Here is a 15310-nt window from a genome sequence, read left to right on the forward strand (position 1 = left end):
GCGCGAGGCTCAGTGAAGTCTATGGATTGGTACCCACTGGGACAGGCACGTACCCTGGGTTAGTCAGCCATAGCCGTATCCATAGGTGTGAACTCACATATTCAAAAAGGGCAGAAAGCCTTACTGAGAAGTAAGTCTCAGCAGGCATGCCTGGGTGGCTCAGCTGGTTGGGTGTCTGAATCTTGACTTCAGCCCACATCACAGACTCAGCGTCATGAGATGAAGCACGGAGTCTGCTTAAGATTCTCTCCCTCCAAGGTCCCCGGGTGGCTCAGTCATTTAAGAGTCTGCCTTCAGTTGGGGTCATAATCTTAGTGTCCTGGGATTGAGCCCCACGTCGGGCTCCTTGTTCAGTGGGGAGCCTCTTTCTCCCTCTCCCTCTTCCTGCTGCTACCCTATTTGTGCCGTCAAATAAATAAAATCTTAAAAATATGGAGCACTGGGTGCGGTGCAAAAACGATGAATCCTGTTACACTGAAAAGAAATAAAAAAAAAATATATATATACATATATATCCTTTCTCCAGTGACCTCAATTTCATGGCTGAAGTGTAACCAACCCATACGTTCCCACTTCTGAAAATCAGCCGATCCCTGAACTCTGTGTTTCCCCAGGATTTGATAAAATTAGCAGAAGCGGGGCACCGGGAAGTTCATCAGAGACCCAAGCAGCACACATAGGGCTTACATGCCTCACCCCTCCTTGTGGCAACCTTTTCTCCATATCACACGGCCCCCTCCCAAGCTGCTGGAGGTGAAGACATCTGTCCGAGTCTAACCCTCACTCCCCCACCTTCCAGCCACCTGACTTAGCACGAGCTACGTAAACATTCCAAACCTCAGTTTCTTTGGTATACTTCCCATGATTCTTGAAAGGTGTCTCAGGAGACCAGGGTCAAACACTGGTGTTTACACAGTATAAAACCTCACTGGCTGCCTTCTCTTCTGAAAGGAGTTAAATATTGTCAGTAAACCACCAACTGGCCCTCCTGTCTCCTACCTCCCTTGAATCCATTACAGTTTGCTGGCAATCAAGTCTCAAAATCCGCGAGTACATACATGACATCAGTGGAGAAGGTAGCAAAGATGATTGTGTTGTACCAGAAAGTCTCACGTATTTTTTTTCTTGCTCCCTGTCACAGGTCTGTCACCTGCAATGTCATCTCACTGTGGTCAGAATTGAAAAAGTACTTGACCTCAAATGCCCCTTTATATCCCCAAATCTCCATGCTGGAGCAAGAGGGAGAGAAGGTTGTAGGTGCCTTCTAGCAACTTATCCTGAGGACGGTGGTGGGCTACGGGGGGAGACCTAAGTCCTCCAACTGCTTAGCTGCAAAGATTGTGACAATTGGACAGTACTGGGTCTCTGCTAGCCCATGCTCTCCCAGTCTCTGGCACTGGGGTCTCTGGAAATTTGTCAGTAAGGGAACTCCCTTTTTCCTGAGCACTGTCCACAGGTTGGCCCTGCTTGCTTCATGGCTCGCCCCGCCGCTGCTGGAGGTTCCCCACCCCTAAATCTCTCTGCCACACAGTCTGACCCTTCATCTCCTCAGCTTCCCACTCCCCTTGCAGAGCCCCTGGGGGTCTTCCTCCCATGGGTGTCTTCCCTTCTATGAAAATGCTTCGTGGCTGGGCCTAGGGAAAGACACTCCTGGAAGACGGACCCCCCCCCCCATCTCTCTCTTGTGGGGAGTGGGCTGGGGTGCTCTGCACCTGTCACTTCCATCTGGTGAGTGGACAGGCTTAGGGCCAGTCTCCAAAGGCAGGCAGAGGGGTACACCCTCCAGGAGATGGAAAAGAGGGCATTTCTCACTGGCTAGAAGCCTTGCACTGTGTGGGAGTTTTGAACTATAGTCGGATGTCCTCAGAGTGAATTCTGGGGACCTGGGAGGTTGGTCATTGCTCCATGACAGAACATGCTTTACCATCTCCTGCTTGATGTAGCCGCCTCGGTACATTTCATATCCTTTTTCCTGAGATATTTCTTCTGTTGGCATTTTTTGGGTCAATTACATATCTCTTCATGACAACCACAAACTCTCTGTCTTGAAAAGCCCAGTCTCTCTACTGTCCCTATATCCTATCTCTGTGTCCTCTGTAGCACCCGAGAGTCAACCCATGCCGAGTCCCAGCTAACCCTATAATGCCGTATTCTCCAGAGGAACTCTTGGCACCAACAGAGTGTCTTTCTGGTCTACCACTTATCAGTGGCTTATGCCACTTACACCAATGGGCACAGACCCCCACGCCCCGAGGTCCTTCCAGATTTTTCAATCTGTCGATTTTCTATTTATCCCAGTCCCCCACTCGGCACACTTAAAGATTTTAATGCCTGTGTTCCCAATTTCACCTAAGAGTTGTGCCTAACGTACAGTTGAAGTCTGTTGCTTACAATGATCACACTGCAAATGTGAAAATCAACCTCGATGAGAGAAATAGAGGAGGAGGAATTTGAAGCATTAGTGAGCATTCAGGCATGCAGAATAGGGTGCAAAAAGGCACGCAGTATTCTATTAGGGTGATCTGTGATGGAGTCATAACTCCTGTCCAAGTCCCACTCTCAAGAAGGTGTAGGTAGCAGCCCCCACAGGTAATGAGCCAAAATAAAAAAATAAGCAAGTAGACACGAAATGGAGTGGCTTTTTTTTTTTTTTTTAGAGATGGAGGAAGGAAGGAAGGGAGGGAGGAAAACAGAGAGAGAGAGAAGTGGGGACGGGCAGAGGGAGAGAATCTTAAGCAGGCTCCACGCCCAGCACGGAGCCTGCCATGAGGTTCAATCTCATGACCCTGAGACCATGACCTGAGCCAAGATCAGGAGTCGGACACTTAACTGACTGAGCCACTCAGCCGCCCCGAAATGCGGGGGCTTTTAATATACTATTGAAAGTTGGTGACAACTTTTTGGTGAATGAGTTCACCGGCTGTGAGTACAGCTGCAACTCTCCTCATCATCACATTTATCCCGAGACTTCTAGAAAACACTAGTTTGAATTTCAAATATTCAAATTTCGGCAATTCCCAGATGTCTCAGCTAGTAAGTGCCAGAGGCAAAAAAATAAACAAAAAAAACAAAACAAAAAACCCTCCTCAGCTTACCTTCTCATCGCCCCGGCTCTTCACAGCCCACATGCTTCAGAGAGTGGTTGCAAAGGCGTTATTTCCAAAGAATTGAATACATTTCCTCAGAAGAGATTACATTTTAAATGATGTTTTTAAAAAATTTCCATTTAATTACCGTAGACAATTTGTGTTTCTCAGTTTCCAATTATTATTGTCAGCATAGCCCACTTACTCACTGTAATTTCTGAGCAAGGACTTGCACACAGGGGACGGTTTTGGGTTTTGTTGTGGCAATTAAAGATAAATGTTACGAACAGATTCTGGTGGGAAATAAACCCGACCGTCTGCTGCTGAATGTGCCAAGAGCCGTGAGCGAGCTGTTTGGGATTCTCTTCTGCCCCCAGGGCTTAGGCTAGTAGACAGGGCCAGGAAGCTCTTGTATCATTTCCTCACGCGCTAGGTTTCCCCCTTCCAAGCTGTCATTAGGTTCCACGGGCAATTCTTCTTTAAAGGGATCACAGAAGCTTCTTTCTCATCTTCTACCTGGAAGCTCCTTCTTCACACGAAGATATGGGGAGAAGGTTCAGGGGAGTCAAAAGGGGGGATGCATGTTGCTCTGTGGGGAGCACATCCTGCCTCCCTGTGGGTTCAGACGAATCAAGAAAGGTGCAGTCCGGGAGCTCCCTCCCCTCCTCACCCCTCTAGCTCTGGGGCGGAGTCCGTGATCTTCCATCTTTTCCTGCAGGTAATGTTTTCCATTTTCTGTTCACTGTGCCTCTATGTCCCATTATTTCAAATAGCTGTCTTTTAAAAATGCGCTTCCAGGGGTGCCAGGGTGGCTCAGTGGGTTAAAGCCTCTGCCTTTGGCTCAGGTCATGATCTCAAGGTCCTAGGATCAAGCCCCGCATCGGGCTCCCTGCTCAGCGGGGAGCCTGCTTCCCCGCCACCCTGGCCCTCTCTCTGCCTTCTTGTGATCTGTCAAATAAATAAAATCTTTTTTTAAAAATGTGCTTCTGTTGGAGCAACCATCCTGTAACCTCTTGCTTTCATAGGTCTGCGGCAATGCAGCTCAAGCTGGGTGTGTGCGAGTGCATGTGCGTGTGCGCGCGTGTGTGTGGGGGCAGGCATTAGTCATCTATGCCCTCCCCGGGACATCCTGCTCATTACGTTGCTGGAGAACCTCATTTCAATGACTGGGGTTTTTATGCGGACTAGTATTGCCCAGAGAAACCCCCCTCGTGTTCCTGCTTTGTAGGGTTGCACAAAGTGCCTCATGACTTTCTGCTGTTCCCTGCGGCCCAGGTTGGGCCCGTCCTACCGCTGGCCCTCTCCCAGTGCTGGCCGTCCGTAGCCAATGAAGCTTTTCCTTCATCTCCACCTACCGACTCTGTAGGCGTCTGCAAGAGGATTTTCCAGAGTTGAGCCCAGCTTTGGTCCAAATGATAGCGGAAAGCCCATCTGTGTCATCAATTTAAAATGGAGATTGTTTTAGGAACCTTGTCTTCTACCTCCTGTCTTGTCTTCAAGCTCCTGGGAGTCTTAAATAAAAGTCTGGATCAGTCCTTGTGGGTTCTCTGATCTTTACGTGAGGTTTCTTAGGTCCTCACGATTCTCTGCCCTGCACGGTCTTGTGACTTGCTTCCTTCTACGTGCATTTTCGGGGCACCCGCGCTGTGCCAGAGGTCTGTCATTGGTGAGCTGATACTCCACCATCAGACAAGTTCAGAGTGCTAAGCAGGGCTAATACTCGCTAGAAACTAATTGGACGGTAGTACCAGAGGCAGTGAAGTGGGCACTTCTGCCTGGCTCTGGCATTTTCCAAGTACTCAATTATTAGCTCAGTTTTAGAAATCTGCAGCGTATGATTGCATATCTTTTTAATTCACTGTCTGGCTGAGGAGGGTTTGTACTGTTCCAGATGAAGAGACTAGAGAGAGGCAGGACAGCTACGTATGGTGCTTTTCCCCGGATTACGAATGAAATTGCTATCAAGGCCAATATTGGTATGAAGAGAGAGATTTTAATCTAGACTGTTTATTAGGTAATAGAACTGTATCAATGTGAAATTTCTTGAGTGTGATCCTTGTATCGTGGTTCTTAAACTGTCCTTGCTTCGAAAACTAGGTATCAAGCATCATAATGTAATTTACTCTTGGTTCAGGAAGAAAAGTGTTATCTGTCCACAGAGAGAAGTGTACGTATGTACAGACAGACAGACACACACACACACTCAGAACGCCACAGAAAAGGCGGCAAAACGTTAACAGGCAGAAAATCTAGGTGATAAGTATATGGATGGGTTGAAGTTCATTATATTTCTTGAATTTTTTTTCTGTAGCTTTGATTCTTCGGTATAAAGAGTTTGGTGGCGGGGGAGGGAGGGACCAAAAAGTAAAAGAGAAAATGCTTTAAAACTACCTTAAGTGGTTTTTGAAGCAAAATCCCAAGAAGAGAAGAAAGAACTCACGAATCGGTTCTGAAACCAAACACAAATACTTTTTATTTATGGGATATCATTTTACATCAATTCCATTAAAACCTAAAACCAGTTTGCTGTACTCAAGTTAGGTGGCAGAACAGGGTTTCAGTTAAGCTGGAGTCACAGAACTTGCACACGTCTATGGGCGGAATGCAGATACTGACGACACGAAGCGTTCACAGTTACAGGCTGGCTGCCGTCCGTTTAACAGTAACCCCCCAGGGAAAGGCCTTAGGATGAAAAGCAACCCACGTTTTGGTCTCATTTACAGACACCCAACACTTAGTTGGTCAATGAATTTTATACATTTATTATACAACATATGAAAGAATAAAAGATAAGGCTTACAGAGGTATTTTAGCAGTCGTAAGAATAAAAACCAAGGGCACACACTAACTCGGAAAGCTTTCCGTATAAACTTCAAAAGCACTGTTAAAATGGAGACGGAGAGGCAACAGATGTGTGTTGTTAAAGGAGAAGGTTAGAGGCTTGTCTAGTCGGATTTGTAAAAACTTAATTCAGAGTTCATGCTTTGAAAAGGCTGCATGTAACATTATAGTGGGTGTTTATGGCAAATCCAATCGTGAAATTTCTGACCTACCAGTAAACACCGCAAAGTTTTATCATGACGACAGAGTATTGCAATGTGTAGTTCAAGACACCGTGGGAAGAGAGAAAGGGTGTAGACAGGTAAGAAAGAAAAACCAGAAGAAGGCACCCTAATTTCTTGAACATTAGCCAGTAAGTGTCTGATGACTGCTCAATTTTATGTAACTTAGGGACATTTTTTAAAAAGAAAAGCATCTTGTTACTCGTTTGGCCCCCTTTTCGTCTCCCTAAAAATAACTGCATAAAATCAAGAGCCAAGGGCAAGCAGTCCACAGGCACAGAGGCTTCCTTTTCAAGGGAGCTCGAAAACTATCTGGAGTCTTTTAAATGTACGAGATGGTCACTGCTTGGGGATACTTACTTTCCATATTCCAGATCACGAATAGTTTTCCCTTGGGTTTCTTCCCCACTGATCAAAATGTTCACAGTGGCTGAAATGGAACATCTCCCCGTAACCATCCTCTTATGTTAGGATTAACTGTGCTTAGTGTTCCCAAACATTCTCCAGTACTAACCGTAACTCTGAAAATAATTTCATCTATGATTTCTACTTGTTTGAACAAAACTAGAGCGGATCGAATCTAAGAACTATTGCCTTTAAAGTGTGATTTTTTTTTTTTTTTAACTTTGAGGGATACTTCTGAAAATGAATCAAGTTCTTCACAAATTCACACCTGCCTCTGGCCCATCACCCCTGGAACACCAGGCACCTGCTGGGATGGAACAGATCGGTCCCGAGGGCTATGCTTGCATCAACACCTTCTCTTCTCTTCGGTTATTAACTTGTGCAAACTGGTATGAGGTTGTAAGGTAGAGAGGCGAGTCTACCATTCCTAAGCAAGGAATGATGAAGTCTGCTTAATCATTACAGAGTTTTTCACACTTCTGGTTTATTTCACAGCAAACCAAACCTTTCTTTTTGGTAGAAAAAGGGAGTGATTTCATTCTACCGCATCATGATTTTGTATATGCACACACACCGTATATACATACAAAATTTCTGTCTTTGGTGGTTCAGTTAGGGAGAAAATAATATGAAAATCCAAACACTGTTTGCAAAGAAACTGTGACATAGTGGTCAGGAGTAGCATTGTCTGTGTGCTTTTGCTCATTTAATGCCATTTAAAGGTTCACATTTAGTCCAAGAGATTTTTTTTGGCCAGATTTTGTGATAACCCGAACCTCTTCCAATCATTATCCCATCACGGATCTTGCTCATACCTACTGCATGCACCTGTCCGAATGCACCATTAGCTTTTTATCGGTTTAAATCATTAGACTTTTATGTTTTCACAAAACTTTAGGGACTAAATTAGTCATTCAATAGCACCAGAGAGTTGAGGGGGAAACAGGTTATCTATACATTTCCTCAAGAAGGGTAAGGCAAGGAAAAGAAAAAAGAGAAAAAAAAAAAGACATAAAATACAAACCTAAAAATACCGTCCTGTTTACTCTCGTTTCCTCATCCACATAAATAATGGCTATCACCTTTCTGTACAAACTACTCGGGTAATGAATGACGAGTGGCCCCTCTAGGAAAGGTCCTACCGTGTGATAAAATGAGCTCAATGCTGGTGGTTTCGTGTCCATTGCCTGCAATGGACACTCTGCCAGGAAAAGCCTAGCATGAAAGAAAATGAAACAAAACACCTCTCACTTCTAGTAGAGTTCTTTTTCCAAAAAAACTAGAAAATTAGACACCATGAAAGCTTAACTAAAAATCTAAACCACAACTAAAGGTGCTTTGTGGTTACAAACTGCCAGCAAACCATCAGGTTTCCACGGAGCAGGCAAAATCAATGTTACCTAGAATGGCACGGGAAGCATGGGGAGACCCAGCACTGACAAGGAGAAGGCAAAAGAGAAAACAAAAACAAAAACAAAAACAAAAACCCAAAACAAAAACAGCAAAGGAAGTTTACAAGAGTTTCAAACTCATTTAAAAAAGGTGCAATTTTAATTTGTTCATTTGTACCAATATTCAAACTACTACGGCCTAACATCAGAGAATAAAAACCTACACCCTGCATGGTGGAAAGCATCTGTGGCATGGTACGTGTCGAGATGTTCAAATAATTGTTCCTTCCATCATTTAAAAACACTCCCATTGAAGTAAACCAAATTATATTTGGCGTGTGCCTCTGAGAAGGTCTGACTCGCACCTCTTTCCACTAGTTGGCCTCTTAAACGATGAGGTTAATTCTGGCAACATTCGCTTATGGTAAAGGTTGTTCTCTCTTGTGTTCTGAAATGCTACACTGGAGACCAAATAGAGTATAACTGGTTCGTTTGAAAAAAGGGACTAGAAATATGCCACAAAAATTATTTTTACAATACAGTTTTGCAGAAATAATCTCTAGGTGAAGCTTTGTCTTTTTATACACATATACAAAATTTAAACAGCAATATACACATCATCACAGTGAGGGCGCTGGCCAAGTCACCAATCTGTAGTGTTAGGAACAAACTGCAAAGCAGCCTGCCAAAAGGACGAGGCTACACAGCAAGCAGAGCCGGCCCGTTCAATAGCAAACACCAAAACGTCCCTGCAAACGGGAGACAGTGCAAGAAAAGCAGCATGCGCTTGGATACAAACAGCAATTTATGGCTAATGGTTGACAGATCTGTGGTAACAGTGACTCTCTCGCTGCTATGCATAAAGTCCTAGGACATCTGTTTGTCTTTATACCACTCCACAAACTCGTCCAACAAAACTGGCCCTGAAGAAAGAGAGAAAACAAAGGGGCTATAAGGCTCTTCCCAGTGAGGAGGGTGCGCTGATGGATGGGGCGACTGGGATGGGGGCGGGGTTGATGTGTATGTGTGTGTGTGTGTGTGTGTGTGTGTGTGAGAGAGAGAGAGAGAGAGAGAGAGAGAGATTGAGAGAAAGAGAGAGACTGAGAGAGAGAGAGAGAGAGAGAGCGAGCGAGCATGAGTGCACAGCCAGTGCCCGGTACTTACACGCTCCGTCTTCGTCGTAGTTGCTGAGGTCAAGGTTAATTGTCCTGCTAAACTCTAGCACATTGCACCACTGGTCTTTGTTAATAACTTTATATTTTGATTGCTGATGGAGGGAAAAGTAACATGAATTACTGACACTTACAATGAACAAATGACCCAGTTTCAACGGCTGTGTGCATCAACTTAATAAAGTTCATGAAGGTTAACTCTTTCATTTGAGGTATGTTAAGCACCAATCTAGGAGAGGGATAGAGACAGCAAGAGTAGAACTTAAGATGACAATTCCCATTAGGAAAATATTATGAGGGCGCAACACAAAATGACAAGCACATCAAAGAAAAATGATTTTTATCCCTAGAAGTGAAATTTCTAGACTGCCAAAGCCCTTATTAACCTACTTCATAGAGATTCTGCAAGAATTACAAGAGATAATTTATGTAAAGTACCTCATTCAGTGCTTGGCAGAAAGCAGGTGCTAAATAAAGAGTAGCTCCCCATTAATAATCCCTGGCCTGATCAGCACGTTCAATGTCAAGTACACACACAGCAGGAAGTTACTCTCCAGGAACTGACGAAGGGCTAGCAGCGGGCTCAGAGCTAGGTGCTCTAGCTGTTGGAGAGAGTTACTGTTCTAATCATTCAAACATTGAATCTGATCATAAAAGTAATAAATCACAACACCCATGAAGTAGTTCTCCTATTCCACTCAGACAAAAAATATGCCACAGGTATTTTTTTTTTTTCAAAGTACACAATTCCTGTATAAGGACTGAAAAATTAAAACTCAGATTGAACAGTTTTTAAATCCTACTCACTAAAAGTCAGGAACACTGGGAACCAATACGAGGAGGGGAAAAGCAGAGAGAGCTGAGCCCACGGTTTTGAGGGTGCAAACACAAGAGAAGCTCAAAGGAAACACTCCCTGTGTCCTTTGAAAAGAAAAAAAAAATAAGCCAACTAATGTAAAAGAAGAACAAAGCACAGACTACAAGTTGAACTTCTGAAGCAACTCAAAGCAAACATCAGTCTTGGAAACAGCTAAAGATGCTCCTGGAACCATGCAAAGTCAGACTGGCTTGCGGCAAGGTCTTTCAGCTACAAAACTCCTTGCACTGGGGCTCAAATTCTGCTCTACTCTGAGAACAGGACTTATTTCTACTCATTTTTCGAAGAAACCTAACATTTCATGGGATGGCCAGAGAAATTAGAACAGATCGCTTGTAGCCATGGACTGTCACATCAATAAATACTTCTTATAGTAAAAACTCTATCTTATACCCGTCTTGAGGAGTCCTGGTTAGTGACCGTTAAAAGCAATTTTTAGTAACAGCCCTCAAAGAATCAGATCAGCTGAAAGTTTTTCTGGATCACTGCATAAAGTGGGCTGTAAGAAAGATTAAGGAAAGAGTGAAGCTGGAGTCAGGGTAGGGCCCAAGTTTTTCTCAAAGACCCAGGACCCTCGTCCTTTGAAGCAAAGGGCACTTTTTAAGGGGTCTGGGTCTGGAGGGCAAGAAGGATGCCGTCCGTGACAACCCCGAAGCTGAAACTTACGTCTCCATTACTTTCAGGTCCTACAGTATCACAGGGCATCAAAACCAGCTCCGATAACGAGCAGCTCAAAACGTTTGATCATTAACACTTAGAGCAAGCAAACCTCGGTGGAGTCAAGCTCTGGAGACTTTTTCGAATGCAAACGCAAAGGAAATGGAAACCGAGGGAGATGCCTAACCCTTAGATTGAGCTAGGTGCCCGCATTCTTGGAGATAAAGAGTACAGGACCAACTCCTATCATCAGAAGGTGCACAGCTGTTTCTGAACCTTTGCTTCATAAGAGTGAAAATTCATCTACAGCCACAAAAGAAAGTAAAGCTTGTTTTACTGCTGCTATCCAGAGCAGGATATCCTAGCGGAGGTCAAGGGGGGCAAGAGAGCGGGAAGGACAGAGCCATGGCCGTCTCCGATGCACCCGCACCCGGAAGTGATGCGGCACAGACACCCCGCCCCCCCCAGACAGCCTCAGAGAAAACAGGGAACTGCTCACGGACAACGATTATGTCACCATCATTCCTATAGGCAGAAAAGTACAACAAACAGAAAAGTATGTGAAATGGTTAAATAAAGTATACTTGGTAGTTCTAAGCAAGCAAACATACATTCCATAAAATAACAATTTGGTACCTCTAAGAATTGGTGAAAAACTGGAAAAAGGGGCCAGATTTTTCCTAATAACAGTCCCAACATGCACTTGGCAGTGTTTATGTCTAGGCTGCGCTGGTCCTTTTCCTGTTTAACAAACAAAAACAAGGATGAGCCGGATGCCCCCAAATAATAAATTCCAATAATCCAAATTTCTATTTCACTTCAACACAAAATTAGTAAACAGCTCATTTGTCATACACCATAAAAACCCTGAACCAAACCTGAGGTGGGGGAGGGGGATGGTTCAAATGCAAGCGACGGCTTAATCAGTTCGGTGCTGGGTCAGTTTACCGTGGGCAAGACTCATGTCGACGGAGGGACCGCCCTAATGCAAAAGCGATTAGTTATGTAGTCACGGTATCTATGATCATTTCACGGGATAAAGAAAAATCGACAACTCAATCACTTGCTGCGACATTTACAATAATTATCCAAATCATAATTATGGACCCCAAAGCCTGTAACTTTACTAAATGGAATTTAAAGGTTTTGATTTCCATGCTTAGGAATCAGGTTTCCTTAAGAAAAATCATTTTTTCCCACAATTTTATTTCACTGCTAAGTGTTTTTCATTGTTTTTCTTGAACCTAAAAAGCTGGAATTAAATCAACTCCTAATAAATGCTGGGGCTCTGGAGATTCCGAGAGGATGAACGCATCCACGCACTGGGGAGCAAAGTGTCTAACGTGCTGTGCTGCAGTCCTCCTTACCTTGGATTTATTAGATGTGGAATATCTTAGCAGAACACCCCTAACTAGTAGCCAAGGGAAAGACAACATTTTATAAGGAAACCAGAAAAGCAATAATACATAAACCTGAATATGGGCAGATTAAGTTCAAGTTCACTTCTACTTGCGATGAAGGATCCTACTTTCTCGTTCTCACCTTTCCCACAAGTTTCCATTCCAGAAATACAAGCACGCTGTTTCTAAGTAAAGGGAGCGAGGACCTGGGCCCATGAGCGGTAACCTCACATACCCGAAGCTAGCCTCCTTGTGGTATTTTTACTACAGCGGAAATGGGCAAAGGATTTTCGACAAAGGGAGAGTGAGCGCCTGGCCATCCCGCTTGGGACGGAATCTCGGTGTTCGTCAGATTCACGGATGATGCTGGGACCACCCCGGTCAGCCACGTCTGAGCCACACATACCTTGCGACCAAATTAACTGTTACCTCGAGGACTCTAACACTGAGGTGCTCACTAGTACACACGGAATCTCTGGCCATGACACTGCATTTGAAAGTGAAGGACTTGAACAATACGGCCCATGGGAGGGCCCCGCTCTACAACAGTACACAGGGCAGATGCAGATACAGGAAGATGGGCAACAGGTCTGTCTTCCGTCCCAGTGGCAAAGGGTTAAGGACTGTTCCCCGACAGACCAGGTCAGTTGGTCCAAATCCCCCTTCTACATTACAGGCCACGCATACGGAGTCTGATGATGGTGGGGGCCCAGCTCCACAGTTCCATGCAAACAGGTGGGACCTCCTTTCCACGGCGTTCTCTGCCTGTCTCCTGGCCACGCATATGCTCTTGCTCAGGGCTGCGGGACTCACTCCCAGGGAGAGGAGGACAGGAGGTGAGGCGCGCCTGAGACTGCCCACCTCTCACCAACCACCCTCCTCGGTTTGCTGCATTACAGGGGCTCACACTTCTGCGAGGCACTGTGCAAGCAAAGGGACAACTTCCCCTTACCCTGTAACATGGGTGTGGCACACAGCAACAGCACACCACACTATAAAGCAATCCACAAAAAAATAAAATAACGAGCAAACTGTTGAAAACACACGCGGCACCACGGGACGGGGCCCAAAGTTCATTTGCTGAACAACCGCTCAGGTAGCACAGGGCTGAGGCCACCGGCGTCCTGCACACCCTCTCCCCCTGAGGAGTTTGTAATCGCTCACTACACCTAACGTCGCTAGTCTTGCCTTGATACAGTTGTGCCTTCTTCCAACATCAATGCCTCTGTCCCCATCACGATGGACATACACTAAGGTGACAAAAAAAAAAAAAAAAAAGATACAAAGGACCTGGACAGACTCTTTGCAACAATATAATCATCTGACAAACTGATGATCATGAAGGAATTTCAATGCATGTGTTTGGCAGTGATGCCAAAACATGGAGGAAAGGCATCAGACTCACAGGACCGGAAGCTGAACAGCACTCACTTACTCCTGCTCTGCAAGGGTGCCAGCCAGCAGCTCGCAATCACTAACACCATCTTCTGCCTAGCAAATAAGAGAAAGATATTATGGACGCACTCGCGGTCTGAACGGTGGCATCTCGCTGAAAACCAACATTGCCAGTGGGGGGGATACAGACTAAGTGCAAATGACCATGAATGGAAACGCTCAAAGTTCCTGGGAACAGCACGGTTGAGAGCTCCCACAGCACACATCTCCTAACCAGCAAAACCGGAGACATGCCCAGGGGGTTCTAGACAATGATCCTAATGGCCATCTCCGCAAAAGGGCTCCCAATCAGAAGTGAAAAGAATCTTCTAGGATGCTATGAGGCAGCCATCGACATCATGGGCAGTTAAAAAAAGAAAAAAAAAAAATCACCTTAACAAATTCAAGGAGTACAACAAAGAAATACTGAAGCTCCTTGAGAGAAATTTGAATAGTACCCTGTCAACACTGACCTGATGACCCTCTGCTCTTGGAGCAACCAGGGAGCAAAGGACAGATTTCTGCATCTCAAGGTCAGAATCTAAGCAGAAAGGACCTTGAGGCAGTCTTGTCAAGAGCCCGTCAGCACCCCCAAAGGCCCATCAAGGCTAAAGGAGAAGAAACCAAACTTTCCTTCCTGCCTACTCCTGACCCAAGAAGTGGGGGTATCTCTTGCATGCACTTCCATTGTCTAGGAGAACAGCTTAGAAAAGAAGTTTATTTTTCAAGTAATAATAGGAACCAAACAGGTTCTAGACACCAAGGATACACTAACTCCCTACAACACACAACTAGAACTAGATTCTGCCTTGCTGTTTTCCTTAAACAGAGATTTTTAAAAGCACAGTTACAGACGAATCGGGCCTCTTCGTGGGGCAGCCGTAAAACCAGAGGAATGTACTCTGGAGATCTGAGGAAGTTATGTGTCATCTCTGGATTAAATGCATTCCTCAAGCTAAAGTCTAACAGCAGCGAATGTAGAAAGTGATGATGTTTATCAAGGTCTGATTTAAAGTTGCAGTACCTATTTACATATATTCAATATATACATAAAAATTACCTTGGTTTATGTAAAACTGTTCCAGGATAGGTCTTCTTGTAAAATATGAAAATTAAGCACTTTTTTTCTTAAATGGCTCAAATGACTTAACAATAACAGAAACAAAGCGATTTAAATATGTAAATATGGTATTACAAAATGAATCTGTCACCACCTAGGTATCTAGATATTCTGTACAAGAGGTTCCCAACTTCCAGATTCTCTATTTCCAATTTTCACAGTGTTAACAGCTTAAAACTTGCATGTGAAATGGGGCGCCTGGGTGGCTCAGTGGGCTGAAACCTCTGCCTTTGGCTCTGGTCATGATCTCAGGGTCCTGGGATCGAGCCCTACATCAGGCTCTCTGCACAAAAGGGTACCTGCTTCCTCCTCTCTCTCTCTCTCTGCCTGCTTCTCTGCCTACTTGTGATCTCTGTCTGTCAAATAAATAAATAAAATCTTTAAAAAAAAAACTTGTATGTGAAAAGGGGAGCCCCAAATTATTAAAAGTATAAAGAAAAAAAAAACCTTAAAAAAAAAATCCCTCTTGTTTTCAAGAGAGACTAGGTGAACTCAAGAAACCGACAGTGACTACAACTCACAAACATAAATGGAAAATACCAAGGCAGAAATTGGTGCGTGAAATCAAAAGGCCTAAACTGAAGACCTATGACACATGCCCTGCAATTCTTCTATGTCACCACTGGCATTATAAAAAAGAAAGCAAAAACGCAGTCCTCCTAAACACAGCTACCTAAAGGAACAAATGCAAGGTAAAGATAGCGCT

General features: G+C 44.5%; 1 protein-coding gene across 1 annotated transcript in view; it reads right to left on the bottom strand.

Annotated features, from left to right (window-relative positions):
* Positions 1-5533: 5533 nt before the first annotated feature.
* The window catches only part of DCUN1D4 (defective in cullin neddylation 1 domain containing 4), a 71367-nt gene continuing 61590 nt past the window's right edge, over positions 5534-15310 (bottom strand). Inside the window, 3 exon segments of the mRNA XM_082728386.1 lie at positions 5534-8867; positions 9109-9211; positions 11287-11391. Coding sequence (XP_082584512.1) covers positions 8812-8867; positions 9109-9211; positions 11287-11391 — 264 coding nt within the window. The 3' untranslated portion in view covers positions 5534-8811.

This window comes from Mustela nivalis, assembly GCF_964662115.1.
Source record: "Mustela nivalis genome assembly, chromosome: 4".
NCBI lineage: Eukaryota > Metazoa > Chordata > Mammalia > Carnivora > Mustelidae > Mustela > Mustela nivalis.